The sequence below is a fragment of the Eutrigla gurnardus genome (assembly GCF_963514095.1).
Source record: "Eutrigla gurnardus genome assembly, chromosome: 3".
NCBI classification, from domain to species: Eukaryota; Metazoa; Chordata; class Actinopteri; order Perciformes; family Triglidae; genus Eutrigla; species Eutrigla gurnardus.
Window position 1 is genome coordinate 14,974,955 of NC_139917.1, and position 27,570 is coordinate 15,002,524.

Consider the following 27,570-nt stretch of genomic DNA (forward strand, 5'->3'; position numbering starts at 1 on the left):
AAAAATGTGGCAGACCACAGTAATGTAGCTGTGTCTGACTGTCTGACAATTCAAGGCCTTCATTAGTTTAAGGTTGACAGTAACATGGTCGTCTGAGTCGCATTTAAACCAAGATGCCTCCTCTAGGATCAGTAGACTTGAGGTGAAAATTGCAGACTCACACTGTGGTAACGTCAAATCTGTTGTACGCCAACTTACTGACGAAACACAATCCGTCTCGACAGACATGGGGTAACACACACACACACACACACACACACACACACACACACACACACACACACACACACACACACACACACACACACACACACACACACACACACACACACACACACACACACACACACACACACACACACACACACACACACACACACACACACACACACACACACACACACACACACACAGATGGCTTTAGAGAAACAAGGTAAATCCACAATTAGGATAAACTGCCTTAAATTGTATTCCAAGCAACAGCAACACAACAGTGCCTGCAAGTTAGATAAGTGACTTAAAAATGCCCATATATTTGACAGGTTTCATGGGTGTCATTTATAAAATACCAATGTTTAAAGCAAAGCCAGGAAAGCCTGATTTGAACAAATACTAACAGGTAGTGGCAACACTGCATTGACAAAACACCAGGCTTACGTGGATAAACCCAGAGCCTGTCAGCCGTACTGTCAGCCAACTCAGCATCCAACAGTGTCCTCTGACAGGAACAGACTATCATTTCTTTATTGCCACGTCCTATATGTCATTCTTTTGATTCCTAAGTGTGTCTGTCTGCCAAAAAAGAAAGAGCAAATATATTTAAGAGAGATGTTGCACACCACCAATAATAAAAACATCATCTAAGTGGTAAAAGGCCCCGGCCCTGATATGCAACCGCATTACAACCACCACCAATCTCCCTATATGGAAACAGGTGAAATCAGTGTTGTATTATATGGCAGGGTATTGTCTATGTGTCTGTGGTGGACCTATGTGGATGTATGGTGAAATAGTCTTCAATCCTGGTGTTGATAAAAGACAGATCCTGACAATGAGCCAGCAGAGGGAGAGACACTTGGCCCCTCAATATGCCGCAATGGCACCATTTATACTGAACTTTGGTTTATGGCATAACTCCACAACAGTGTCTCCTTTTACAGCATCCTGGCACTGTGGAACCAGCGAGAACGTGACGTGTAACACAACGTGGTAGTGTGACGTGTGATTACATTAACTTTGGAAATATGATAACCCCGAGCACACCAAAACAACAATGGCAGGTGAACTGAGTTGAGTTTCTTTCTTTCTACTCTTCAAGCACAAGCGAAGATGCTGTGCATCATAACGTGAAACTTCTTTAAATCCATCGGTGGCGGGTTGTGTACACATGTGGTTTGAATGTCAAGGCAAACAATTCAAACAGCTTGTTAAATTTTCAGATTTTAACACATCGTTATGTACATCTCCATGTGTCTCCCCATGTAGCCTCTGTATTTCTGCTTGCTGTTGTTTTGGTTTAAAGGCCTGCTGTCAATGTGTCAGGTGTTTAGAGTTGGTCTCTTGCCCAGCATTCCAGCATCATGTCTGTGTTGTTGAGACCATTTAGCACACCAAATAAAATGTTCTGTTTCAGAGCCAAAACGGAGAAGAGGCTTAAAATGAAAATGTGCTTTTAGAAAACTGCACAAGATTAAGACATGCTCTAAGAAAAAAACATTCTTTAAATGAAATACGTTTGCAGGCATTAAAACAATTATCTGAAGCTATTTTGACACTGAGACTGATCTCCAGTGGTATACTGATATAATATCAAAAGATTTATTTAGACAAAAGCAACGTTGCAACAGAATGTGTATGCCGGAGAAGAGGATTGGAGCAATGAAACAACATGGCACAGAATATATAGTGTTTACATTAATTAGTGTGTATCAAGGGAAACTGTAAGAGAAATTGCCCTGTTAATTTTGACCTTTTGGAAGTTCTAAAACGTTGTCTGGACTCCATCAAATGTCTCCTAATAAGGAGTCAGACAAGCAGTTAATGATGCTGACTGGATAACATAGCTGAGCTTCAACTCACAACCAGGGGCTGTTCTGACACATATGGATACTATTTGACCAAATGACCAGATGTTGATTTCCCAAACATGTCTATCGTGCCAGTCGAGGTTTTGACTGAGAATTTGATCTAAAAAAAGAAAAGGGGAACATTTCCACATCCCTTCCGTGTTCCTTTTGTTCTATTGATTCCTGCCTCACACACTTGCAGGCAGAAAGTACAGGGAGCTCCGCAAAAGCCCAAATACGCGAAGAACAATCCTAGAATTCAGTTCATCATATGAGGGATTCACAGGTTCCTTCCACACAGATATCACCACTTTGCTAGTTGTCATTCCTTCTAAATTACTGAGTTGAAGCGCTAACGCTAATGCTAATGTATCTAGCCTACAAGCTAACAGCAGCTATGCTAACACGTGTTAAGTATTATTTTCATGAGTGGGTTCAGCATCACCAGCTCTCTCCAGTGCTTACGAGCCTATCTTCAATGGAGGCAGACTGCTGACGGACAGCACAAACACACTGAAAGATGGACTGACAGCCTTCGACATAGACAGCCAGCCATTATGTGTGTGTGTGTGTGTGTGTGTGTGTGTGTGTGTGTGTGTGTGTGTGTGTTTGATTGACATCGACATGAAGTCAACCCTGAGGTAGGTTATGCATGTATATACATAAACAGACATTGGACATTCACCTGAATGAACTGAAAGAATCACACGCAGCATTTCTCTCATGACAGTGTGACACTGTGTGTGTGTGTGTGTGTGTGTGTGTGTGTGTGTGTGTGTGTGTTTGACAACACCCGTCAGTCTGCGTGTGCTGATTGCATTGCTCACATGCATGTATTGTATGTCATCGACCATTTGCAAGTGCATGTAGACATAAACAGTTTATTGTCTGCATGCAACAATGTGAACAGTGATGTAAGTCTCTGTGTGTGTGTGTGTGTGTGTGTGTGTGTGTGTGTGTGTGTGTGTGTGTGTGTGTGTGTGTGTGTGTGTGTGTGTGTGTGTGTGTTTGTGGGTTACCTGAGGTTAGTGTTTTGGCTGTCCATGGCCACACGGGAACCATTTGGACTTGGGCTGCCCGAGGAAAACGGGAGGAGAGAAGTACAGAAAAGACATAGAACGACAAAGAAGGAGAAAAGGGCAGGAAAAGAATGTGAATGACAGAGAAGAGGATTGGAGCAATAAAAACAACATGGGACAATCATTTTAAAAAATGAGCAGTGAGACAGGATAGAGGACAAGGAGGAAAGGAGCACATACAGAGAAGTAAAGGACACAAAGAAAAAGAATGAAAGGTAGATTTGAAAAAAAGACAACCAACAAACATGAGAAGAAAAGCAGAGGAGGGAGAAATAAAACAGGAAACCAATGATGAAGTGCAAAACATGGACAAATACAGAGAGAGGAAATGGAAGAAGAGATAGACAGACAGAAAGAGGGAGACAAAAAATAAGGTGAGTTGAATGAAACCAAGACATCAGATAAATGAAACTCTTTGCATGTTGAGCATACTAGACAATGTGTAAATGGCTTCAAAGTCAACACCTTGGTTGGGTCTTTACAGCAATGATTAATCTCTGTATTTCTGTCCCCAAATTTGAGTACCCAGGGTATAGGTGACTATTAATAACATTTGCATACAGCAACATTTCTGTTTTGGAAGAGTTTAATAGTTGTCTGTAAGTACAATGTTGCTTAAAGGAATACTTCACTGGTGGAAACATGAATCTGTATTGAAAATGCGTCCTATAATTGGTCAAAATGTTAAAAAAAAATCAAATTTGGTGCCTTCTTGACTGAGAAAAGGCAGACAGTGATTTTTTGGCGCATGTGGATGGAAGACAACAACTCCCACAATGCACAGCTCTGCAGGCGACTCCCACTGATCTGTCCCCCTGACCGGCGTCGGCCAGCATCGCGGACCGACCGGCGTCGGCCAGCACGGGCCGAGGGCCGACTGGCGGGCTGCCAGCGGATTTTGGACTCGGCAGCATTTTTATTATAAAAAGGACGGGTCCAGTTCGCCTCACACCCCACGTCACGTCCATGGTCTGTAACAGGTCTGTAGTCTCAGTGGGTGTTGCCCCCTATAGGCGGGTTGAAAACATGAGGTACTAGTGTTGTAGTCTTACCCCGTCTAACCAAAGCAGACTCCGATGACGCAAAATGATGATATTTGAGTCATCGGAGGCTCTTTTTCAGAATAGAAATACGGAGATCTCCCATCTCTGGGGAAAATGAGGAAATGATGCACGACCATTAAAAATTTCTACCGGGTTTCTAACGATCCAAAGCTTAATGCAAATGGGTGAAGTATCCCTTTAATTTAGAAACATATAAAATGTTGCGGTTTTTCCCAGTATTTGTATGTCCTTAGTAAAACAACTCTATACCACGGCCAAGGTGATTGACTATCCTGTCATGGGGGCTCCAACACATCAATGATTTATAGACTTACTTGAGTACTCGATGCAAGTTTGCAGATAGTCGCGGGTCTGTGAACTGTGTTGTTCGATTGTTGTGGTCGACAAAGTAGACACGACCGGTGGCTGTGTTTCTGATCTCCCAGCCTGGTGGCAGCGGGCCAAGCTCCTCACAGTTCACATTGCTTAGGTCCCTTCAAAAAGAAAACAGAAACCATGAGCAAAATAACACAACTGTTATTGTAAATCCATCCATCAGTCCAAGGTAAAACGAACCAAATAGCATTGATCATCACAGCCTGACATCGTTTAAGTACTATTGGCCTGAGATGGGATTGTCCTCCTCCCATGGATAATAAAGTAATTATGTAATTAACTTGCTGAACAAACTCCTGAGGTACTGATGCGCATCAGGGGTGCACACCTTTTTAACAAATCTTTTCTTTTCAATGAAGAACAATTTCATAACTGTAAATAAATGTCATCCTTTCAAAAACAAATGTAGTGAGAGGACTGGCATAAGTGATGAAATAGGGGTTGGCATCAACATTTACATTAACTTTTCCTTTACAAGAGCCTCACAGGACTCAACCAGACCACTAGACTGGAGCTCTCAACAGACCAAAGAGCATCAACAAAATTAACAGTTATTCTTCCGACAAAGTGCTTGGTCTAATTTCTTGATTCTCTCCGGTACACTGACATTCCTGTCAGTTCAAACATGAGCCTTGGTCCGGGACAACGCCATAGATCGAGGGCGACTTGGGGGCTTGTGTCTATGTCTGTATGCGTGAATACTTTGTCCTTGTGTGAAGTGAGGACACATCTGATGGACAAAGCACATGCCTCACTACACTCATCACAAGATACTTGGTCATTTTAGAAGCTCTGTCCAAGATGACCAAACCCGAGGTTACTGCTGTGAGTTGGACGTTAAATACATGCGTTTCATCGCTGAGCAGCAGCTTCACCGAGACACGGCCAAAAATGTAACGCAATAGCAGTGCCTGAAGTCTCTGGTGAATTAACTAGTGGGCTTTTGCGAATTGGTGAAACAGTTTGATTGAATGCAGGCCCACAATCCTTTGGTGTGTTCAACTCAACATCTGTCCAAAAATGTTCATCCAACTCCACATTGGATTCAGAGGTCGTGGGTTTGGCTGACCTGTACTTGAGCCTGAAATATGACTAATAAGAGGGTTTTTGAACACAACTATGAGCAATTAAGTGAGAAATTAAGTCTGATCTAGTCCAGTCAAGTCCAGTTAGGTCTGTCAGTTTTGGGAATATATGTCAGGTTTTATATCAGGATTAAAACAATAAAAGCTGTCAGCCTTGCAGTGGATTCTCTTAATAAAATCCATCAAAAGATGGGAAAACTTTCAAACAAAGGAGTTACCTTGGCACCCGGGGGTCATGCCACGTGCTGACACCAGTCTGTGTGTGGAGGAAGTAGACTTGACCCTGTTGGGTTGTTCTTTGCTCTAAAAAGAGAGAGAAAATTAACGTCAAAAAGGCAAAAACAACACAGACATTTTGAACTGTTGCTGGGGCTGATGTTCTGCAGTCTAGTGCTGGTGGGTACACGCATGGATAAAGAGGTTGTGTATTTTGGAGAAAGGGAATTCTGTTTATAATTGATGTGACAGGCAAACTGGAGGGACAAGAGTTTCTTAAGGTGTGCGCCAATGTAATCAATTAGTTCCCCTCCAGTCTCCAGTCGGCCTATCCCAAGAGGATGGGGAAAATAAAATGTGCGGGAAATGTATCAAAGACTTCCATGAGTGTTTTTCCTTGCGAGTTCCTTGATGCATCGTGGCTGCCTTGTTTTCTCTTAAAGGTTGGTGAGTGCTCTGAAAGTAATCCCTTCCCATTAATCTCCAAAACCAAAGGAAATGGAAAGGAAAACACTTTCACTCATTCCAAATCCACTAAAATAATATACTGTAAACAAATGGGGGAAGAAATCTGATGAGAATGGTTCGTCATTGGCTTGGTGGATCTCTCGTTCCATCCAACTCATGGATGAATCGACAGTGAGTGTGTGAATGTTGGCACAAAGTGCGTGTGCTGCACAGGCTTGGTGTTCATGTGTGTACATGGACCTGCTAATCCATCATTACCCCCCACCCCAACTTCCTACTGGCACAACTCATTTCCTACGCACCTCTCCCTCTCTTTTTCCCCTCACACACTCCCTCCCCCCTCTCTCTCTCACATGCTTCCTCACCACACCCAACCACTGGTTCAGAGGGTTCAGCCGAAGAAGAAAACTCACTAGCTGTTGGGCATCAGTGACTCACTTTGTCCGACATTGGTGAGCCTCACTGGACACAGCAGGACATTTCAAAGGGGGCACAGCACCACACTGAAAACACTAATTTATAGACTCTGTGCATGTTGTGGGGTGCACTGTGGCTGACCGTGAAAAGTACACTTTTTGAAAAAAGAAAAGGAAAAACAACAACATTCCAATGTTGGAAAATGCACTGGTGTAGGTCCTGAATTTTCCCAGTGTGTTTCCATGCTACGAGTTAGGCATAAGAATTGCACACATAAAAACAGTCAATAACCTAAGGTGTCTTCTGTGAGCTAAGCAGCGAGCTATGAATACACTGCTTGCCCTTATTCTCTTCGCTGTGGGAATATCAATCTGCAAAGCGAGTGTTTGCAAACAGGAGAGTAGAGGACAGAGGAGAGGAGAGGAGAGGAGGAGAAAAGAATGGAGAGGAGAGGCACACAGCAAGTGTTGATTGCAGTTGATTGCATGATGTGGTGCTGTGGGAAGGGGGGAGAGAGGAGAAGGGGTTGTGGGAAAGTGTGAGTTATCCCAAGGACAGAGAAGTCATTAATTGAAGAATTATTTTTCCAATTATCACTGCTTCCAGGCTACCAAAAACAAAAGAGACTACCAAGGGAGCAGCTCACCATGTTTTTAGATCTCACTAGGACTACAGCTGGCTTCTTATGTACTAGCTAATAAAAAGCATTCACTTGGTGTCCCGAGTGTAAACTATCCCATGACTATGCACCTTGACCACCAGCAGGAGAGACCTTTGCACTGTAGTTGCACTGAAACAGCTTATAATAACATGTAAACAGCAACACTACAGTGTACTGGTCATTTTTGCCACAATGACTTAATGTAACATGAAACATTTTCTCTCCCCACTTTACTAGATGAAAAAAAAATGGTCATCATTTAGCAAAGGATGCGTGTATGCGAGTGTGTGTTTCTCACCATAACCCTCAGGGAGGTCAGGAGGTGTATGCAGGTGTGTTCGACTCATGTAGTTGCGATGCCGCTGCGATCGAACCCGTCTCTCCTGGATCCGCGGTTCGCCTGGAGGGCAGCTGGCCTCGGCCCCATTAACAGGTGTCATCACTGGCGTGTTCTCGTCCACCACACAGCTCAGCGGACGCCCTGACGGGCTGGAGTACTCTGATGCTGGCCTGGGAAGGAGCAGAGTGTGTGCATGTTCATGCATACAGTGTGATTGCAATCTTTATTTTTAAAGTCACAATTTCTAATTATTTATTTACACATCATACAATCTTATAACATTAGAATGTTGCAGAACATTGTGGCTAAAATATACCAACTTTCTTTGTGGTGTGAACTAGATGAATAAACTGACGAGAGTTACATGCATGGTAGAATGTTAGTGTGTTAAATGAGTGAGACTTTCAGTTTTGGTGAACGTATTTCACTATGCATCATGTTTTCCTCTGCTTGCAGGAACTTGGGTGTAGAGGGTGCATCTACTGTGTTATTGGGTTTAGTCATAGGTATAGCCGGTTTATTTGGTCTTGTGATGTCTAGACATACACACAAGTATAGTGAATCATTGGATAACAGCTTGTGTCATCAGTCCTTAAGGGAAAAAAACAACAAATTTCAACATTATAGTAAACATTAAAGTTATATGAAGAATTATGGGTTGCATAAAAGCAAACAGAAAGTCCTCACAAGACTACTGAAGGATCTTCAAGGTGTGTTTGTGTGCTTACAGAAGGCCTTACGAAAACATATCTGATAAGCACACATAAACAGAGACAGGCGGACTTATTGTGTGCATGCGTGCATGCGTGTGTGTGTGTGTGTGTGTGTGTGTGTGTGTGTGTGTGTGTGTGTGTGTGTGCAGCATGTCTGACCACTGACTGGCTGTCCAGAGTTAATGATGCTGTGGTCATCTAAAACCTTGGACCCTTTTCTGTCATTCCACAACCCACCTCCTCCCGCTTCCACACATTCTTCCTCCCTCCCATTAACTCTCTCCCACTTCACTCTTTTGTCCCACCTATCCCATCACTTCCTCTGGTCCTTCCTTGATGTTATATCACTCGTCTAAGTGACATTGTCACCATCTACACCTCCAATGATCAGCTCAAGGATCAAGGATCAGCTTACATTTTTCATCAGTGAGGACCAGTGACAAAGACTGGCAAAGAAGTGTGAGAATAGCAAAAAAAAACGAGTTACCGTCTAAAACATTATTCCCTTTACGCACCTCGTCAGTTAATGTGTAACATAGTTGCATGAGATTATAAATTAGGCAAAAATAAATCACATTTTAAATTTGTTGCACCTTTCTTAAACAGTAATCCTTCCTCTTCATTAATTATCCTGTCATTTCTTCCTCCTACACAGTCCCCAGCTGCTCATCTTCCTCCTAAGCTTCACCATTTCCACCTTCTTCAACGACCTACCACTTATCCCTTTCTTCACCATTTCCTCTCTGTCCTACCATGTTGTACTATGCTGCCTGGGGAGATGTGTAGTAAGAAAGGGTGAGGAGGTGGGGGTGGTGGTGTTATTTGTTTGCTTACTCCCCTTGTGGCTCCACTGATATGGGCCAAGTAGGAAGGCGACAGTCGTTTCTGCAGGAACAAGGGCCAAGCAAAATCTGGCAGCCCGACTGGCTGGCGAGTTTATTTAGGTGTGTGTGTTCACTCATTACCGACTTTATTGTTGTGTTATGAGTTGCCGAAGGGGAAGTTTTTTTTCAGAAAGGGAAGTAGGGATAACCACAATCACTGAAATAGACCACCTTGTTGTAAAAGGTCAAGTTTGTTGTATAGTTGATAGATGAGGATGTGTGCAGATGTACCTGGTAGGTCTCTCCCACTGCGTGGTACGTGTGATGTGGTTCAGGTACTGTATCCTTCCAGAGGCCGTCCTTCTCTCTTCCCAGCTATTTCATGACAGATTAAGACGAATGGACAGAGAACATCATACTTGTTGCAAAGGAATATCAAAAATAAAAAAACTAATTTTAACACCAGTAAGTTGTAAATGTTACTCTAACAGCAATGTCAATGATGTATTCCTTATTTTATAAGTTGAACCTACACACCAAGGATTGCACAGAAAAAAAATAAATTTGTAAAATAGATATTGTCCCCTTACAAAACAGACAAAATTATCATGGGGAGGACAGCATTATGCATAATTACCATTACACACATTAAATATATTAAATGGGAGACTTCAAGAAAAAAAAAAAACGTGTTGCGTATACTCATAGGATAGCTAATTTTCAAAGAAAGCCTGTGATAATACTGACCCATCGGGTAAGTCATTGTCGAACAAGCGACTACAGTCCACCACCGGCCCTCCTGTCCCGATGCGATCTCTTGACTGAAGACTTACTATACAGTTAACAAAGACAAGGAAGATGGTAGATCAATGGCATTTTCCAACCCATATAGTGCAGCTCAAATAATGATTCATAGTTTGTAAATCCATCATTGTGTATTAAGTCCCATGGTATGTGGATTACAGTTCCATTAATGCTTTTTATACAGTTTGTGTTCTTCCTATTTACTTTTCTCCTCCGACATTAAAACAAAGCTAAGCAAAAATAATAAAATTAAAGACATTTTTGACAATTAATATACTAAGAGTATTGAGACAGAGAATGCCGTCTATGTCAACATAGACTGACATGACTGACTATGCACATGTATATCTTTGGCTTGACTTTCTTACACATTAGTATGATAACGTCTTTTATTGTGATCTACAGTATGGAACCAAAATTGTGTGTGTGCATATTTCTTACCGACTATTTGTCCTCTCACAGTATCATTGTCATTGGGGCCCAGCTTATTCAGGTCCAGTCTCTGATCTGCAGGGGAAAAAATCAAACAAGACACATAACTATTTATTGAGCATCTGCCCCCTGTTACAACCATGAGCACATCCAGGTACTGAGCTGATGAGCAAACGGCTGTATTTCACGCCAAATAACTGAACTGAAAACATAACTACAGATGGCTGCATTGCTGTGGTTATGTTGCCTCAGTGAAACGATGAAACACTATCCAGAAAGACCGGACAGAGTAATAGATCCATGAATCAGATGCCAGGAGCATCAATTTATCCTGTTCTTGTTATGTTAAGACAAACTAATTGAGTAATCTACCAGGAATATGTGCTAATATGTATTCCACTGGCCAACACATGGCATTGCTGTATAACTTCACATTGTGGCATCATTTGCCCAGGTTCAACATTTTTGCGAGACAATATTGCATTTTCTTTTACTGGAGGCTTCTTTGTCGACAGCCTTGCAGTGTAAACGCAGTGCCATTGAAAGGAATGGGAGGCTGTTTGTTTTTACACAGTGCTAATGACAGTCTGACTTATGCATGAGTCAGGGAACACAGTGAAGTCGCCAGTTATAATATTCTAATATTCTAGCCTTTAAAATGTAAAAAATACAACAATGTTTCCTGTAGAGAAAACACCTCTGAAGGTTCACCAATTTTGTATGGAAAAATAAAAAAAAAATGACAAAAAACCCCCACAAACTTTAGACACAAAATGTCTTTGCAGTCCTGTTGTTTCTGGATAAGTGAGAACTCATTGTCTGCTCAGCGCAGAGTTGCAGTGCCAGACACAGACAGCACAGAAACACAACCCAGGAAGACTTAGAGCAAGATCCAGACACAGATACACTCAACAGTCTCTCCACACACACTCTCTCTCTCTCTCTCTCCTTCTCTCTCTCTCCCTCTAATTCCCACAGGCGAACTTGTGCATGACCAGTTCAGCTGACCAGCTCAGGAGTGATATAAATTGGTAGCCATTAACAATGCAACCTCTGTGTGTGTATACAAAGTAAGAGTCCTGCATGGGCTTTGGCTTACAAATAAGGAAATGTACAACATAATCAGACATAAGACAGAGTGTAGAAGAGGAAAAGGAAGGGAAATATGCAGAAGAGGGAGAAATAGTGAGTGAGAGAAAGGGAGATAAAGACATGCCCCAATTCTCCATGCACTGACTCTAAAACCATAGTCAGACTGGATTTGTCAGGTCTTTGGTTTGCCTGTGTGATACTGCATGCACATAACATGTTGTGTCTGTTTGTATAGACTAAGCAGTTCTAAACAACCCTATTGCTTGTTTCCAGAAGCACGCGCTGTGTGTGTGTATGTGTGTTTATGAGTGTGCATCTGTTCCGGATTCATGTCTAGACTAAACAGGGCTGTTATAAGCCATACATGGCTGGATTAGTAAGCAGATTTTACTCTTAAATAAGAGAAGGAGGAAGAAGAGAGACAGACCTTGGACCACAAGCCCTCACCACACCATTAAATTCCTCAGAGCTATGGTTGCTACAATGAACAAACTACATAATTTTGTGTTTATATGTGTATGTTGATCCACATGAGCTGAGTGTGTTCAAGTAATATAGCATATGTACATCTGTATCGCCATGTGTATGTCTGTATACGTGTGTTAAACTGTAGTATCAGCAGTATAACAATCAGCAAATATAATATAACCGTATAAAATAAATACTGCACACAAACAAACATCAGCGATCAAAGCGAGGCAGACTAACATATGAAGTCAGGCTCGGCATTTTGAAAAACTGGTGGTGCGTAAGTGTTAGTGAGTTTGCGGGTTCAGAAGTGAGACAGACTACTTCATGTCTGCGATGCTACAGGAAGTGCAGCACAGGTTCGAAGCAGACAGATTTCTAGTAAATTAGACGATCAGGCCGGATCCACTTTTGGTTTGCAAGTGTGCGTTTGTGCACGCATGTGTGTGTGCGTGTGTGTAGGAGTGAACCAGTGAATATGACTTCTAGGAACTAGGGCAATTCCAGGAAAGTATTTTTGTTTGTGTGCATGTGTTTTCATGTTTGTCTTAATGTGTGTGTGCACATGTTGGTCAGACCACAGACTGGGCACAGTTTATGTGTCTGCAGCACACAGGATAAGGGGATAATGTGAGCACTGGTGTCTTGTCATATATCATGATCTGTTTCTCTGTCCACTTCCTGTGGCGATGAGAAAGTATCATTTATGCCATGTTGGCTGTACAGTAAGTGGCTGGTGTGGAGCCTAGCTGGAGCCTATACTGTCTGTTTCTGGAAGCTGTGGGTAGATTTAAGGGCAAGTCCTTTGGCACCCAGTGAGGTAAACGCATGGTACCAGGCGTCCATGGCCGTCAAGGTCCCTTTGTGGTTTCTGGTGATTAGGGGGTGAACTTTACAGGATGTACCAAGAATGCCATTGCGGAGCAAACATAAGTGTTGTTGAAACATATTCTGTACTCTTATGCAAAGTATTTCGCTTTTTTGAGTTAATGTAGGAGACTTTTACATTTACATTTACAGTCAAACTCCAACTTCCAACATTCATCGAAGTATCCAACTTTAGTGTTTGGATAAAAATAAATAAATAAATAAATGGCAAACATATTCAGATGGACAACTCCTACAGAGGTTGTGGGGCGTGTAGAATGGAAGAATGGAAATGGTCAGATATATAAAAAAAAAAGAGGCAAAATATAACTCAGTGTGGTGCTTCTGGTACATATCTGACATTTCTGTTGACGACAGGGCCACAACATGTTTGAAGGAAAGGAAAAGACTTAGTGGAAGGAGCGCTAATTGGACGCAGTTAAGTGCACATGCATCAGTATCAACCAAAAGGCAACCTCCGGCTCTGAAAAGTATTGCTAATGTGGAAACATTGTCTCTACTACCCATCAGGGGGCGGCGACTCTAGTTGCAAAAAGACTTTGCACTTGATTTATTATCTCAGTAAACATGAGTTTGTGGTCTTAATCACTAGTCTCAAGTTTTCTTCAATACAGCATGATTTTGTAAATTATAGTCCCATTTAGAGTCAAATATCGTGATGACACAGGGTATGCTTTAGGGCGTGGTGGCTACCGTGTCATTGACAGGTCGCTGCCATGACATCACAACCATGCTACCAATGTAATTAACCACTAAGATTACTTTAACACTAGCTGTGTAGTTTACCTCAAATTATGCAAGCTAACTTTGTTAATATCTTCACAACAGAAGCCAGATGGAGCCAGATGCAGTAAGGTTGCCACTCGGGGTACTGCTCTGCTGCTTATGTTCATCAGATCCACCTGTCGCTCCCCCACAGTCCAAATATGGTCACTTCCTTTTACTGATTGCCAAAATTTGTTGATGGCGATTGGCAAAGTGCCAAACTCAAGGTTTTTAAATGGGAGTCTACAAACCAATAGGTAATGACACTTTAACTGTGTCCACTTCTTACATGCAGATCTTAGCATCAAAGGACTGGTACTGCCAACAAACATGTGGATATGTCGACTGCACAGAAAGAATAAGAGTCTACATTCGTGCAGATGGGAAACTAATTGTTCGAGAATGTGATGTCTGTGCAAATTCATTGCTGTTCCTTTGTATGTTACCCTCATTAGCCTGAGATCAACTTTATGGTCACATAACTATGCCAAAACAGCACCCTTCATCCTACTTTTGAATCTTTTGCAAAACATTGCCAATAAGTACATCAGCAGTGGTATGTTTCCAAGAATGAAGGCTACTTGTTTCCAGGACAGAAAAGTCGCATTGCAGTAAAAATGAAATGTGGCTATTGATTTAGTCCCAGGTGCCGGATGTCTACTGCAGGCAATAATTGTGATATGTGTGGCCTAAAGGATTTGCCTGCGTATTATGCCCATAAATCGTAATGCAATGAATAGCTGGCACAAAAGCAGCAGAAGGCTGCAAGCTGGGGATGGGACAGCAGCACTGTTGAAAGAGCTACACATGTAGCAGTAGGCTAGTTAGCTATCAAACTGCTGCAGCCAGATAAAACAGAAGACCCAGGAAAGGTTCCTTGACATGAAGTTTTTTTCTGTTGTTGGAGACACTAGGTCTTGTCCACACATTTGTCTATCCGACTATGTGTGCTGATTGCAGGATATGTGTGCATACGTGTCTGAAGAGAGGTTATTGTAGCGGAACAAACCACTGTTTAGTTATTAATTAATTCTGTTTTTTTTCACCAACAAGGGAGACTTGCAACTTAGAGTAAAGACCGTGATAAGAATGCAAAGGGAGCATGAAGAGACCAGACACCAGCACCACACAGAGAATGCACACACTAACGGGTACTTACAGCCAGTGTCTTTGAGTCTGTTGATGGCATTTGACAGGAGGCGGACACAGCCAAGGAAACCTGCGCCCTGCTTTTTGTGGATCTTCTTGTGGTTCCACACGCTGATGGTGATCGAGTCTGCCTTTCCAATGTATCTGACAGAGGAAGAGAAGATGTGAAAGAGAACGGTTCAGTCAGCCAGAAAAGAGGAGTAGTTTGCAATCCTGGCAATACGTATACATTTCCAACAGTCCAATGGCACATGATGTATGCTGGTATGTACATGTAAAGAGAGAAGGTTTTCATCAACCCACAGGGCATGAAATGGGGAAATTTAATTACTCAAGTAATTTTCCAAAACATTAACAAATACACAGACTGATACAGAGAAAAAAAAATGAAACTTGCATTTTGCAACTCTTCCAACAAATTAGATCGGACAGCAACAGAACAATGCACACATGTGTGCGGTGTAGACTTTCCGACTGAGGCAGATTAGCCGATTTAAAGTACCTTGTGTGTATATGCTTATGGGTTTGAGCAGATTTAGCGTAGCTGAGGTCAGTCTAGTCGTGGTTGAAGAACAGAGGAAGTCCCCAAGATGTGCTCCACCACTGTCTGAGCCCCAGACAGCTCCCACAGTAAACACACAGCAACATTCAAATGCACAATCACACAGTCACTGACACACGCACATGTAATTACAGCAGAGCAACCACCGCTGATTCCAAGCTCTAAATTATGCTGTATCACTATTGAGAATTGGGGTTTCCCTACAAAACACATTAAAACAAATGGAGTTCGATTAATTGTTTCACTAAAATTACATTACAACCCGTGTGTGTTGTGAATCATTTTAAGTGTCCAGTGATTCAGTCTTTAGTTGCTATCTGAAAATCTGACCAGGATGCAGTAGCAGAAATTAGCATCTTGGGACATTCACTTTTTCTCTCTTAGCAGATGCTGATGAGTCTAGGCCTAAGCTTTGTTGCTCATGTTGATTATGATCTCATCCGATAGTCCTTTAACATTATTAGATAACAAATGGGTGAAAGAACAGTTTTCTTCAGTGAAACTTACATTTTCTTCTATAATATATGGAATTTAAGGCTTATTTGCTAAGAAATGGATACTTATACAGGAGAAACCAATGGAGGTGAGATGCACTGTGGTGTTTCACTTTGATTCCCCATATTTTTTTGCTGTGGTGTTCGAATATACTCTGAGGACATTATACTGTTCCAAGTTTAATCTCATGCTCTTCTCTTCACACACAGTTGTGACATCAACAGGTCGTTGTGAAGCAAAGATGGGTTGTGCAAAGCAGCTTGGAGCAACAACAAAAAAAAGTCAAGAAGACAATGACTTTAACTTTGAGAGAACAGGTAGAACAACAACTCACTCACAAAAACTTGTGCTCTGACATAACATTTCGGTAATTATCGCAACACTGCTGTCAACGGCAGATTTATGCAGACGGAGGAGGGCTGAAGAGAGACTAAACTGTCAGCGCTGTGGACTGCTAAACAGATAGAAGTACAGTTTATACATAAATAACTGCAGACTGGACTGACTGTGACTCACTGTCTTCTATATGTGGTTGTGGGAACTTTTTCCAAAAAGGACACACGTGACCATACTTATTAACAGGACTGCTGCACAAGTCCAGAACTGCACAGACCAGTTCTCGCTGTGTGATCACTTGAAAGTGGTCTACATCCCTTATTGGCTGTGTCAACAATGAAAAAAGACATGTTATACACATTTCTGCCAAAAAATTCCGGCTTGGTTTTAGACAAAGTATTTTGTGAAGTTCTAAATGTCTTTGCAAGTGACGACATACTGACTGCCAGATGACACCAAGCATAACGACAGCATGCTCACAATAACAAAAAGATAAGTAAAGTAACAGAAATATAGGATAGGATAACAGGATAAATGTACCCTGAATAATATGTAATTTTGTCTTGGAGATCCCTCTTGTGAATAGTATTCAAACAGAACAGTATGTGCAGGGTTCACCTAGTGTTCCTGCCATGCTCCTTTTTTATTCATTGTGTTAAATTATTAAATTCCAACCACTAAATCTACCTTAAAAACAACAAACTCACATACGATTACATACTTAGTTAGCACAGCGACAACACAATTACAACAATCTCCCATATTTCTGTCTTTCTCAAACACACTTTATCAAGTGGTTACGGTAATAAAAAAAAAAAAAGGATTAGCACTCAACTGACAACTGCAGAGGAGGGGGAAAAAATGATTGGGTCAAATCCAGTTTAGCTTTCCAGGACATACTAAATCCAGACCTGCAGGACATCCAAAACGTTTTCTTGCCAAGCAACGTACATTACATTGGGAAATCAAAAATAAGATTTCATTCCAGATTGGATATATTTCATATTAATGTTGGGCAGCTTGCATTTGTTAACATCTATAAAGACAAAAATAAATCAGAGTGGAGATTCTACAGTCCTGGCTCGTCTGTATCAACCACCTTTATCTGATTTATGTAAATTGGGTTGATGCCAAAGCATTCTTCCTGGATTCCCTTGTTCCTTGCTGTTACATTGAACCGACCACCCCATTTTACTTCTCTTCCTCCACTTTTGGACATATTTTTCCACAGACTATTCCTGTCTCTCATAATGGAAAATTGTGAACATTTAAGCAATAACATCACTAAAAGACAAAGACAAAACACCCACTGAATATACAACCACAACCCGTTTCCAAGCAAAGAGCAAACAACATGCTCTCTGTTCGCATTCTCTCCTGTGTCAACCCATGGATTCAACCTTCCAACTCACAGCAGAGAGGAACAAAGTGGAGATAAATCATCTGTGGGTCAAACCACCTCTAATCAATGTCTGGAGTTACCCACCTTTTTGATTATACTGTAGGTGGGCATGTCTGCCAGACCGACTCCACGGCATGTGATAGGCAGGTTGTGATGAAGAGAGAAAAACCTGTCTGATGTAGTCAAACCAAATTTTTGCATCGAGGCTCATGGTACTATGGGTGTCATGTGAGAAAAGACCCCACCTCCAAAAGCTGAAGGCTGGAGATGGGGGTGTGGCGAGTTGGCAATCGGCCAAGCCCACAATCCCAACTGCCTTCTGTGGCATGTTAGCCATTTCCTGAACCAGAGGAAGAGGCCAGGGGTCTCTGGCGGGAAATGTGCTCCTCCGAGAGGGTGGGGATCAAGAAAGGGGTAGAGAATTACGTAAAAGAGGGGATCTGAGGTTAATGTTGACAGGGCACAGGAGGGTTTCAAACAGGTGTGTATGTGAAAATTAGAGAAGTGTGCCCAGAAAGGTAAGATGCATCAGGTGATAGGGGAAAATATAAAAGGCACAAGTCCAGCCACTATGTTGATAATTCAGAAACATGCCAATTTCCAGCTTTTCTACTTTTTCCCTCATCCCTTCTTCTTCTACCACTCTTCTACCACTCACTATTTCTCCACAACCCATTACCTTGGATCCCCTTTGGGGCAACCACTCCTTGTAACGTCCACACAGACCGGTGGTTGTTGTATCTTTTAGTAGCAATGTGACAAGCAAATAAGAGAAGCTTGTTCCTCCTGCATCCCTTCTGTTTTTTGTTTTTTTTGCCGTTGTATTATTTAACTAGATTTAACAAAAAACAACAATTATTTTAATGTACATTTCAAAGACTGACAGAAAGTGAAAGGATAGCTTCATTGATAGAAAATTAGATTTCACAATACTGAAATAGGCCGATATGTGGCTTAGCCTGAAAGAGATAACTAAAATAAAGCAGTAATCTGAGTTGGTTTAAGGTGACTTAATATGTAACTCAAATACATGGTCTGTGCTTGGGTCATTTTGTTTGGTGATGTAATGTGATGATAATAACCTTTAGTTTCAACTGTTGTTATACCTGTAATAATGATGTGATGGTCTACAACAGAGATGCGAGGCCGAGTCTTGCTTCCATCTCTCCCCTTATACATACACAGACCCCTCGCACTCTTTTTTTGCTCACAGAAAATATGAATCAGACGAACTACAATTCACAGAGGACATTGCTCAGGAGTGCAAAACTATTTAGCAAACTCCATCTTCAAATATCCAAAATAGGAAGATATTAGAGAAAGAAGGAATTCCTTCATTCTTCAGTATGTGTTGTGTTTTCCTCCCACAAAAAATTTCATAAGCGTATATCTGGGTGGGGCCCGAGGTATGGAATGTCCAAAATCTCACTCTACAAGATGTTTCGTTCACACGTAAAACAGCTCAAAAGCTTTATAGATGGGTGTTTCCGCACACAGTAAAGAGGCGACTCAATCTGCATTCCTAAAACACTTGTCATAGCAGTCTGTTCCACAGAAAGACATGAGAGAGGAAAACCAGTATGGCGCATTTCTGTGACAACAATTTCTTCTGTACTGTTTCAAGACACAGACACACACACACAGACACACACACAGACACACACACACACACACAGACACACACACAGACACACACACAGACACACAGTATGGCGTCAGAATCGTTTCATATTACTTGCACAACTATCAACTGAACGCGTCACACCCGCGTGCTTTGACGCCTGTGCAGCACACAGCGCCTGACGTGTAATGTAGTTTCCTCATTGACTTATAATGGTCACGCGTTCACGCGCACGTTCACGCGTGATGGCTGCTGCACGCCTGTGATCACATTACGCGGAGTAACTACGCGTAACATTCATGCGTTTTTTAGCGAACGCACGCATTAACGCTCGCATGAAGATAATTGAACATTTTTGTCAGGCGCTCACATGTACGCGGAAACGACGTGCGCAGACTCTGTCACGCGTAACAAGAAGCGGCGTACATATGAAGCAGCGTGCGCACGTCTGTCTCTCACTGTTTGACAAATGTTGTTACGCGTTCACACGCACGTGCGGTCGCAGATTCTGATGCTGCGCGGCCGGAATTGATCTGCTGTGCGCACCTACTCCGCGTAACTTGAACGCGTAATGTAGTTGCCTCCCCTGGTTGACTGAAATGAACAGGCCAACTACATTACGCGTTCAAGTTACGCGGAGTAGGTGCGCACAGCAGATCAATTCCGGCCGCGCAGCATCAGAATCTGCGACCGCACGTGCGTGTGAACGCGTAACAACATTTGTCAAACAGTGAGAGACAGGCGTGCGCACGCTGCTTCATATGTACACAGCTTCTTGTTACGCGTGACATACAACCTGCGCACGACAACGCACGCACGCATATCAAATAACCATGCGTTCACACACACGCTGCTGCGCATCTTTCTAAGTGTTTTGACATCGATTTACCTTCATACACACAGACACACACACACACACACAGACACACACAGACACACACACAGACACACACACAGACACACACACAGACACACACACACACACACACACACACACACACACACACACACACACACACACACACACACACACACACACACACACACACACACACACACACACACACACACACACACACACACGTGTCACAATACTGCTCCACAGTTATGTTAACTTACAGATCATAATGTTGATTCCACTTTGGGTCCAGCGTATTTCTCACAGTATCTGTAGAGTGGCATTGTCCTGAGCCGTCGACTACAACTTTGGCGAAAGGATCTGGCAGTCCTGTAAAAGTAGACAACGGCAAGTGAAATGGTTATGTTTAGATATAAGGTCTTTTCACACTCTCTTCTTCAGTTAGAAATCTGATAACGGATCGTCTTTGGTGTGGTTATGTATTGTTCTCTGAGTGTGATGAGATTATACCTCTGGGCACCGATACTTCACCATGTCAAACCTGTTCAGTCACCTTTATGTTTTTGTGGGGCTTTCCTGTTAGTGGTCAAACATGAACTTGCTATTGTCTGTATCCATGACTGGCGAAATACTACTGTTGCAATTTAGCCTTTTTACCATGACTATAACTGGAAGGTTAAAGGTGTGGGCGGCTGAGGGGTATTCCTTTGTAAAAACATTTCTCATCATTACAACAAAACACTGCTGCATCTCTTACATTATCATCGACAGGATGGCCTACAGCTAAACGTTAACTCATTGTAAATTAGAAGCCAGAAATAAAACAACATACTACTTCCTTCCTTGGATAGGTAGGGTCTACTTGTACCACACCTACCAACATACACACATATCTCCTGAATTTCCTCCCTACAAAATGAGTATTTGGCTTACCATGATATTTATGACAAAATGCAAAATCAGGGGATGAAATATCTTCTCTAACTACAGGTTTGGGTTTATTCTTGTGTAATTGTCATCAAAGTGTAATGTCTGCCCTTTTTTTCAAATGAAGTGTAATTCTTCTGTACTTGTGGACCTGATACATATTACTAGAAGTTAGGTTAGCGGTGGGTCCCTGTGCCTTCTTCTTGGTGTGTATAACAGACACACACCTCCTGAAGGACTTCATTTACAGCTCGGCTTCAAAAGCCAGCAAGCTGCCACTGCTGACAAAGCCCAATTTAATGCACAAGGGAGGGAATGGGACAAGAATAGCAACATGCAAAAATAGTCTCTACTTACGGAAGAAGTCTTTTTTTGCCAGGTTCTTTGCACACAAGACTGGAAGAGGACAAAATACAGAGAAATGTTAGATAAGATTAAAAAACAAGCAAACCAAACACACATAGCCATGTAATCTTTCTAATAATATTTTAATATTATTTTTAAAGTGCAGTTATAATGTGTAAAATTTTCATTAGGCTAAAGCTGCTTCTTTTCCTTCTGTTTGGTAATATTTTTTTGTAAAAGCCCAGCTAACCAATTATGTAGCAATTTATTCCTTAGCTGTAAAATGTGACACACTTTCCTTTGAGTAAATACTGTCTCTTTGTCAACATGTGGCCTTGTTCATCCTTCCTCTCCCTTCACAGGCAGGGAGACCAGTCTTAAGAGTTTCACCTTGTAAAATATTCAATAGACAGGCATTTTTTCCTGTACGAAGCAAGTCTCTGAGGGTTTGCATCACAGACAACATACAATGGCTTTCAACAGAGACTGAGGAGAGCCTGTAAGTCTGTGTTGGCCTGCTGTTGGCTTATTTTTATCTTCATTCTGAAATGTCACCCTCCCTGTGTGTTAGTGGGCCTAGGTGAACTGAAGAAGGCCAATGCTTTGTTTGGAGCTGGCTAGACAAACCTGTGACAATTACAGAGTGAGACCAATCACTACCAGCAACAATTAAGAGCAGTGGCATAGAAAATCAACATGATGAAGGTAATGGGTAAGTAAAAAGACAAAATAGATCCCGAAAACTGCTTTCACACTCAATCCATTTTCTATATTCCCTTGTTTCTATTCATGGTCACAAGCAGGCACTTTCACTTATTATCAATAAGGGTACAGGTAGCCCCTATATTTTGCAATTATATTCTTAGTCTTCGGATAAAGAGTAACTGCATTATTTAAGTACATCAGACCTGGATCACACCTACTGCAGTGCCCAGACAGCTCAGCAGGACATAAAGGCATAGGACATATGCCTGAAAATAGAAGGTTAAAATGCACCGTCTTTATCTTTATAATTTTCTGCCACTTCCCCTCTCCCATTGTCTAATAAAGCCACAAACCATACAACAAAATTACATAGTTTAAAAAAATGCTCCACTCTAGCAGCCTCAGATGAGATCTATTATTTCTGAAACCCAGACATATAAAGCCTTCCAAAGGGAATATTGTCCAAGATCTACAACACAATGTAAAGCCTGTAGTGAAAGGGCAATTGTATGCTGCTGTATGCACTTTTTTTTTATAGCAGCCAACTACGCACATATAGCCTCATTTAGAAAATGAGATACATAGGCTATGAAAATAGCTTAAAAGACAGAATTCTTATGCAGTTATCCAAAAGAGAGGCGGAGAGCCGGTGCAACCTTTTGACTATTTCCGATGTTTATACAAGCACAGAAATACACAGTTATTAAATTAAGATTCCTACGCCAGAACAGTGCTTTGCTGGAGACATCATGTACATGGATTACACAATATATCCTGTTAGAGCATGTGAACCTGCCACAAATAAGAAACAAGCACCACTTCCGAAAAAGATATGGACAGGCTTGGGAAACCAACCTTGCATTAAACCCATTCAATGTGGAGACCTTGACAGTGACCAAAATGACACAGTCGAGACAAATCAGACAGAATCACAACATGGGAACAGACAATCTCAACACAAACCAAATTACACTGACTGGGCCGCCTGGATGAACACTAACCATCAGCTTGTCAGGGGAAATTACACTGCCAAAGCCGACAGTATGGGTGCAGGCCAAATTGGAGGCAGCCAGAAAAGGCTCCCGTGGTACAAAATGGACACCGTTTTGACAGCAGACAGGAGAAAAGCAGGAGAGACAGAGGCCTGAAATCTTGGCAGAACATTTGTGGACAGAGAATCCAACTCGGAGACCAAAATCAGCCACCAAAGTTAAAATGGGTCAGCATCTTAGGACATAACACTTGCCTTTAAGATATATGTATGAGCCAATTTTGTGCACATGCATTCCAGGGCATTAGCAGCAGAGGTTTAGTGACAAAATTCAAATGAGCTATCAGTTTAAAAGAGGAGTTTGGAGACTTTGGTTTTAACATTTAGTGTTATCAAAATGCAGTGTGCTTTCTTGAGGTCGAACAAACATGACAAGTGCATTTCCTTCCTCATAAAACATTTGCTAAGTCAATTTATTCCCAGGCTACTAAAGTACTTTCTAAAAGCTTCACGTGTCACTTGGTTTGCTGTGAACGCTCACGACTGCTGAGGAGGCAACACTGGTTAAGTAGCTGAGCAATAATACAGACTTGGCTCTCTGGTTACCAAACTATGCTAATAAAGATTAAGGGATTAACCTGTGCTCGGTTCGTCTCAGCCACAGTTTCCAGAGAAGGGAGAGTCTCTCTGATTGTTTGCAATGGCCTCTCACCACAATGATGACGGCAAATAGGTTCAAAGACAGTGGAGCAATAATGACAACTGGGGTGCCAAAACTTGAGATAAAACTGCCAGCAAAAATATAGTACATCAAAATATAGCAACACATTTGAGCTTTCTCCAAGTTTCTCCAAAGTACACAATCGACATATTAGTGTTTTTTCAACAGGTTGTCTCACATAACAAAAGCCAGGGGACAAGTTACTCTGAATACCATGAGAATCAATGTGACAGCAAGATGCAAGGTAAAGCCATCTGGAAATGCGCGTGCATTAGCATGTTAGAGTAAAGTGTTTTTAATGCAAGACAGCTGCATTATAGATGGGCTGATGAGCTTCTCATCCCTGAAATCTGGGGAAAGCCTCTTCTATAAAAGGCTCCTTGGCTTTGTGTCAGGAAGTTTCTCTGTTCAACCTTTAGCCATTCAGTAGCACTGAGTCGTTATATAAAAAGCACTACCGCCACTCAGTACTAGAGCAAAGTGCCTGTAAGATATTCAGAATACCTATTGTATTGTAGCTAATACTACCCCCAATATCATTTTAAAGAAGCCCTACAAGGATTTAGATAAACAATCCGAAATAAGTTGATAATCTTATCTGGGCTTACGCTGAATCTACCACAGTGGACCCTAGCATCAATGAAGAATCAAATCTCATCTCTGCACCCTGCGGGTATCCAGCATTGTTGAATAGCTGCCACGTGAGCAGCTAGGCCATGGTGACCCAGGCCTGGCAGCGGACCGGACTCATTCAGATCCTAACACGGAAATCTAGGTCAACTAGGAATCAGTAAACGACCAGGAAGCCCTGGGGTGAAGCTGACCTCAGTGTCCGTGGATCATCATCCCCACTTTAACCGTAAGAGGAGAGGCAATAAATCTGGCTGAACACCAGTGTCCTGTTAACAACTAAGCAGATGACAATCATGTTACTATCAACAGGGACTCTCCTAAATATTGTGGAAGGGATTCTACAAAGACCATTTCTGATGCTCACTGACTGTTTTTTATTTTGTGCCTTTAGATTTCTTTAATTGAAGAAAACCTCTGAGAAAACATGTCTAGGATTTTTTTATTCAACGGAACAAAACTATAAGATCTAACATTAAAATCCCAGTAAAATGATGTAATGCCAGCTCCCAGTAATCAGGTTTCTGTTAATTGTTAATTTCTGTTATATGCTAAATATGTAAATTAAAAAAAAAACATTGAGACATTGAGCAAGTAGCAAGCTACACGAGTGGCGAGTGAACGTTTGTGTGATGGCGGCATGGAAGGAGGCTGGGCGTTCATCTGCAGGTATTGACACAAATCGGTTGAAAATCACTCCCTCATCCTCCACTGATTCTTACAACAGGTGAGGGAGGTGTGCATGTGGAGTCCGCTGTAGATCGATATTGCACTAATACTAAACCGAAAAGCCTTTTAGCTGTCCAATCATATATGAAGGATTGGATTCAAATCAAACACAGCTCAAATATTTTAGTTTCAAGGTGAAATACATCACAGTGCAGAAGCTACAGACGCTCTGTATTTAAGGTTTTCACTAACTATTGCCGATTCTGTCATTTGACCACCCAATGTTTTTGTCAAACCAAGCTGTGATAGTAGTTAAAGGGTCAAAGAGGGGTCGCCTCTGCTTCATTGTTCATCGAAAGGATTTGAAACAGCTGCTCATTTGGGACCATTTGTAGGTGAGTCACCCCGTTCCACAATCTGAAAGAAGACATAAATCAAACTGTCACACCAAACCAAGTCTAGCCATCTAAGCAAGTAACACGCTGTGATAATGCCTTTACCACTGTCTGGTAACTAAAGGGGGTGCAGACAAACAGTGGCCTGTCATTGACCCAGACAGTATGCCCTTAGGCTTCAGCAGTCGGCTTCCCTTCCCCAGGGGAACAGGTAGAGTACCATTTAAGCCCACACCTCTAATGAGCTTACAAACCAGCATTTGAAGACTTTAAAATATTCTTGATGTCTCAGTGCCTTTGAATATATATAAAATAAGTCACAGGCAAGTTACTTCTTTTCAAATATGTAATACTCTTCATGTGTGAACACCATCATGCTTCCCATCGCCTGATGTTCACAGTCAGGACATCAAAGAGACGAGTCGGTAGTCCGATTCACTGTGAATGCAATAAATAACGACAATTCCTTACTCTGATGACGGTTGGGAAACGCCCCCTCATTTATTCATGGATTCACTTGTACCATTACACAAGCCATGAGTGGCTGGCACTCATGACACCTGCATCAGGGCCCTCTGCTTTTATATGTGCCCGGCTTTGAATTCGTGAAGTGGCTTTGTGTTCTGCTTTATGCCTTTCCTTCAACACTGTTCAGAGAGAAGGAGAGTTGTCTGACCCTGATTTTAATGACTCCAGCCCTTAGTGGCCACCCATGCGTTATTTAGTGGAAGTGAAGCAGCTCCTCTACAGACGCCTTGTATTCAAATGTAATTGAATTGTATGTATGTAGTATTAAATATCCCTCTGCAATATAATTTATACTAAATACAAAGACAGCCCTACTGTAACATTGTAAAATACGTACATCACAGAAAATTATGTATGAGAATTATATTGTGTATCAGTAAAAGTGCCTTTAGTATTCAATACAACACATGCACAATAGGCCTCAGACCACAAAGAGAGGCAGTTAGAGGGATGGGAGTTTTGCATCATCTCCGTCTGTCTGAATACAAAGGTCAGGCTAAAGGTTAGCATTAGTTCTGGTCAAAAGGTGAAAGGTCATAAACAGCCAGGGGTGAGGGTTGCCCGTTATTTTCTCAAGGGAGTCTCCATTTGCAATGACTGCTTCACGCCTTGCTCTGTTCGTTGGGGAAAGCGGTAGGGGGTGGGATAAATCAGATGTTAAACTCCTTTAAACCAAAAGAAGGTGCATTAATATTTGATGGATCAGGTCATACAGATCTATAAGTGCAGCACAATTCACAAAAATCAAACATGTTGTTAATGCTGTCCCAACTCTCATTTACGAAGACATTTAATTCTGATTGGTATAAATCAGTCATTTATTTATTCATGGTGGTATTATTCCCTCTGAATAATAAATGAAAGCTTAGTTACATGAAAATTTATAGCACACAAGTGCAAAGATTTACAGCGAAAATAAAAGCATTTTAAAATGTATTGTTGTGAAGATAGTTGATACTGTCAATGTATAAAGGAGTGTGTTTTGAGTGTGGAAAAAGCTCAAATGGAACGAAGGTCCTAGCACTGTAAATTCATTGTGGGTTTGACAAGATAAAAGGACATAGGCAGGATTAAAGGTCACAATAGTGTATGATGCACTGAACCACCAGCATGCCTCGAGCCACTCCGTAAACATTATCAAACCACAGAGCTTCAGTACATGATTGTGTGATTGTGCATTGCCAACTTTATGGTCAGAAGACATTTTGTGGTCCATTAGTTGAATTCTCCAGCAGCACTAAAAGGACAGTAATGCCAACATGTTGAATCAGCCGCCAGTTGCTGAGTTTGGATGCATCATGAAAAACACGGTGTGTTTGAGAGTAGTGGTGATTCTAGGTTCTTTCTATTTCATCTTCAGTTCAGTGCACATTAGGTTCCAGAGCAGCTGGTGTATAAGGACACGTTATGACAGAGGCATTAGTTTTGTCATCAGATATATTTTATGGTACAGGTTTATGTAATAGTGCAATTAAGTT

The 27,570-nt window shown here is 41.7% G+C and overlaps 2 protein-coding genes across 3 annotated transcripts in view; one reads left to right on the forward strand and one right to left on the reverse strand.

Moving 5' to 3' along the window:
• ten1 (TEN1 subunit of CST complex) overlaps positions 1–27,570 on the forward strand; it is a 233,303-nt gene that overhangs the window by 105,729 nt on the left and 100,004 nt on the right. The gene's annotated exons all lie outside the window — the stretch shown is intronic.
• Positions 1–27,570, reverse strand: part of LOC311010382 (E3 ubiquitin-protein ligase SMURF2-like) — a 55,437-nt gene that overhangs the window by 9,350 nt on the left and 18,517 nt on the right. The window contains exons 2-11 of one of the 2 annotated variants that reach the window (XM_084004850.1): positions 21,466–21,504; positions 20,442–20,550; positions 14,917–15,050; positions 10,554–10,619; positions 10,056–10,140; positions 9,600–9,683; positions 7,730–7,941; positions 5,888–5,972; positions 4,524–4,682; positions 3,086–3,139 (exon numbers count right to left, since the gene is read on the reverse strand). In XM_084004850.1, the coding sequence (XP_083860976.1) occupies positions 3,086–3,139; positions 4,524–4,682; positions 5,888–5,972; positions 7,730–7,941; positions 9,600–9,683; positions 10,056–10,140; positions 10,554–10,619; positions 14,917–15,050; positions 20,442–20,550; positions 21,466–21,504 (1,027 nt within the window). The remainder of the gene's footprint in view (positions 1–3,085; positions 3,140–4,523; positions 4,683–5,887; positions 5,973–7,729; positions 7,942–9,599; positions 9,684–10,055; positions 10,141–10,553; positions 10,620–14,916; positions 15,051–20,441; positions 20,551–21,465; positions 21,505–27,570) is intronic. The other variant, XM_084004851.1, reaches the window with a different exon arrangement.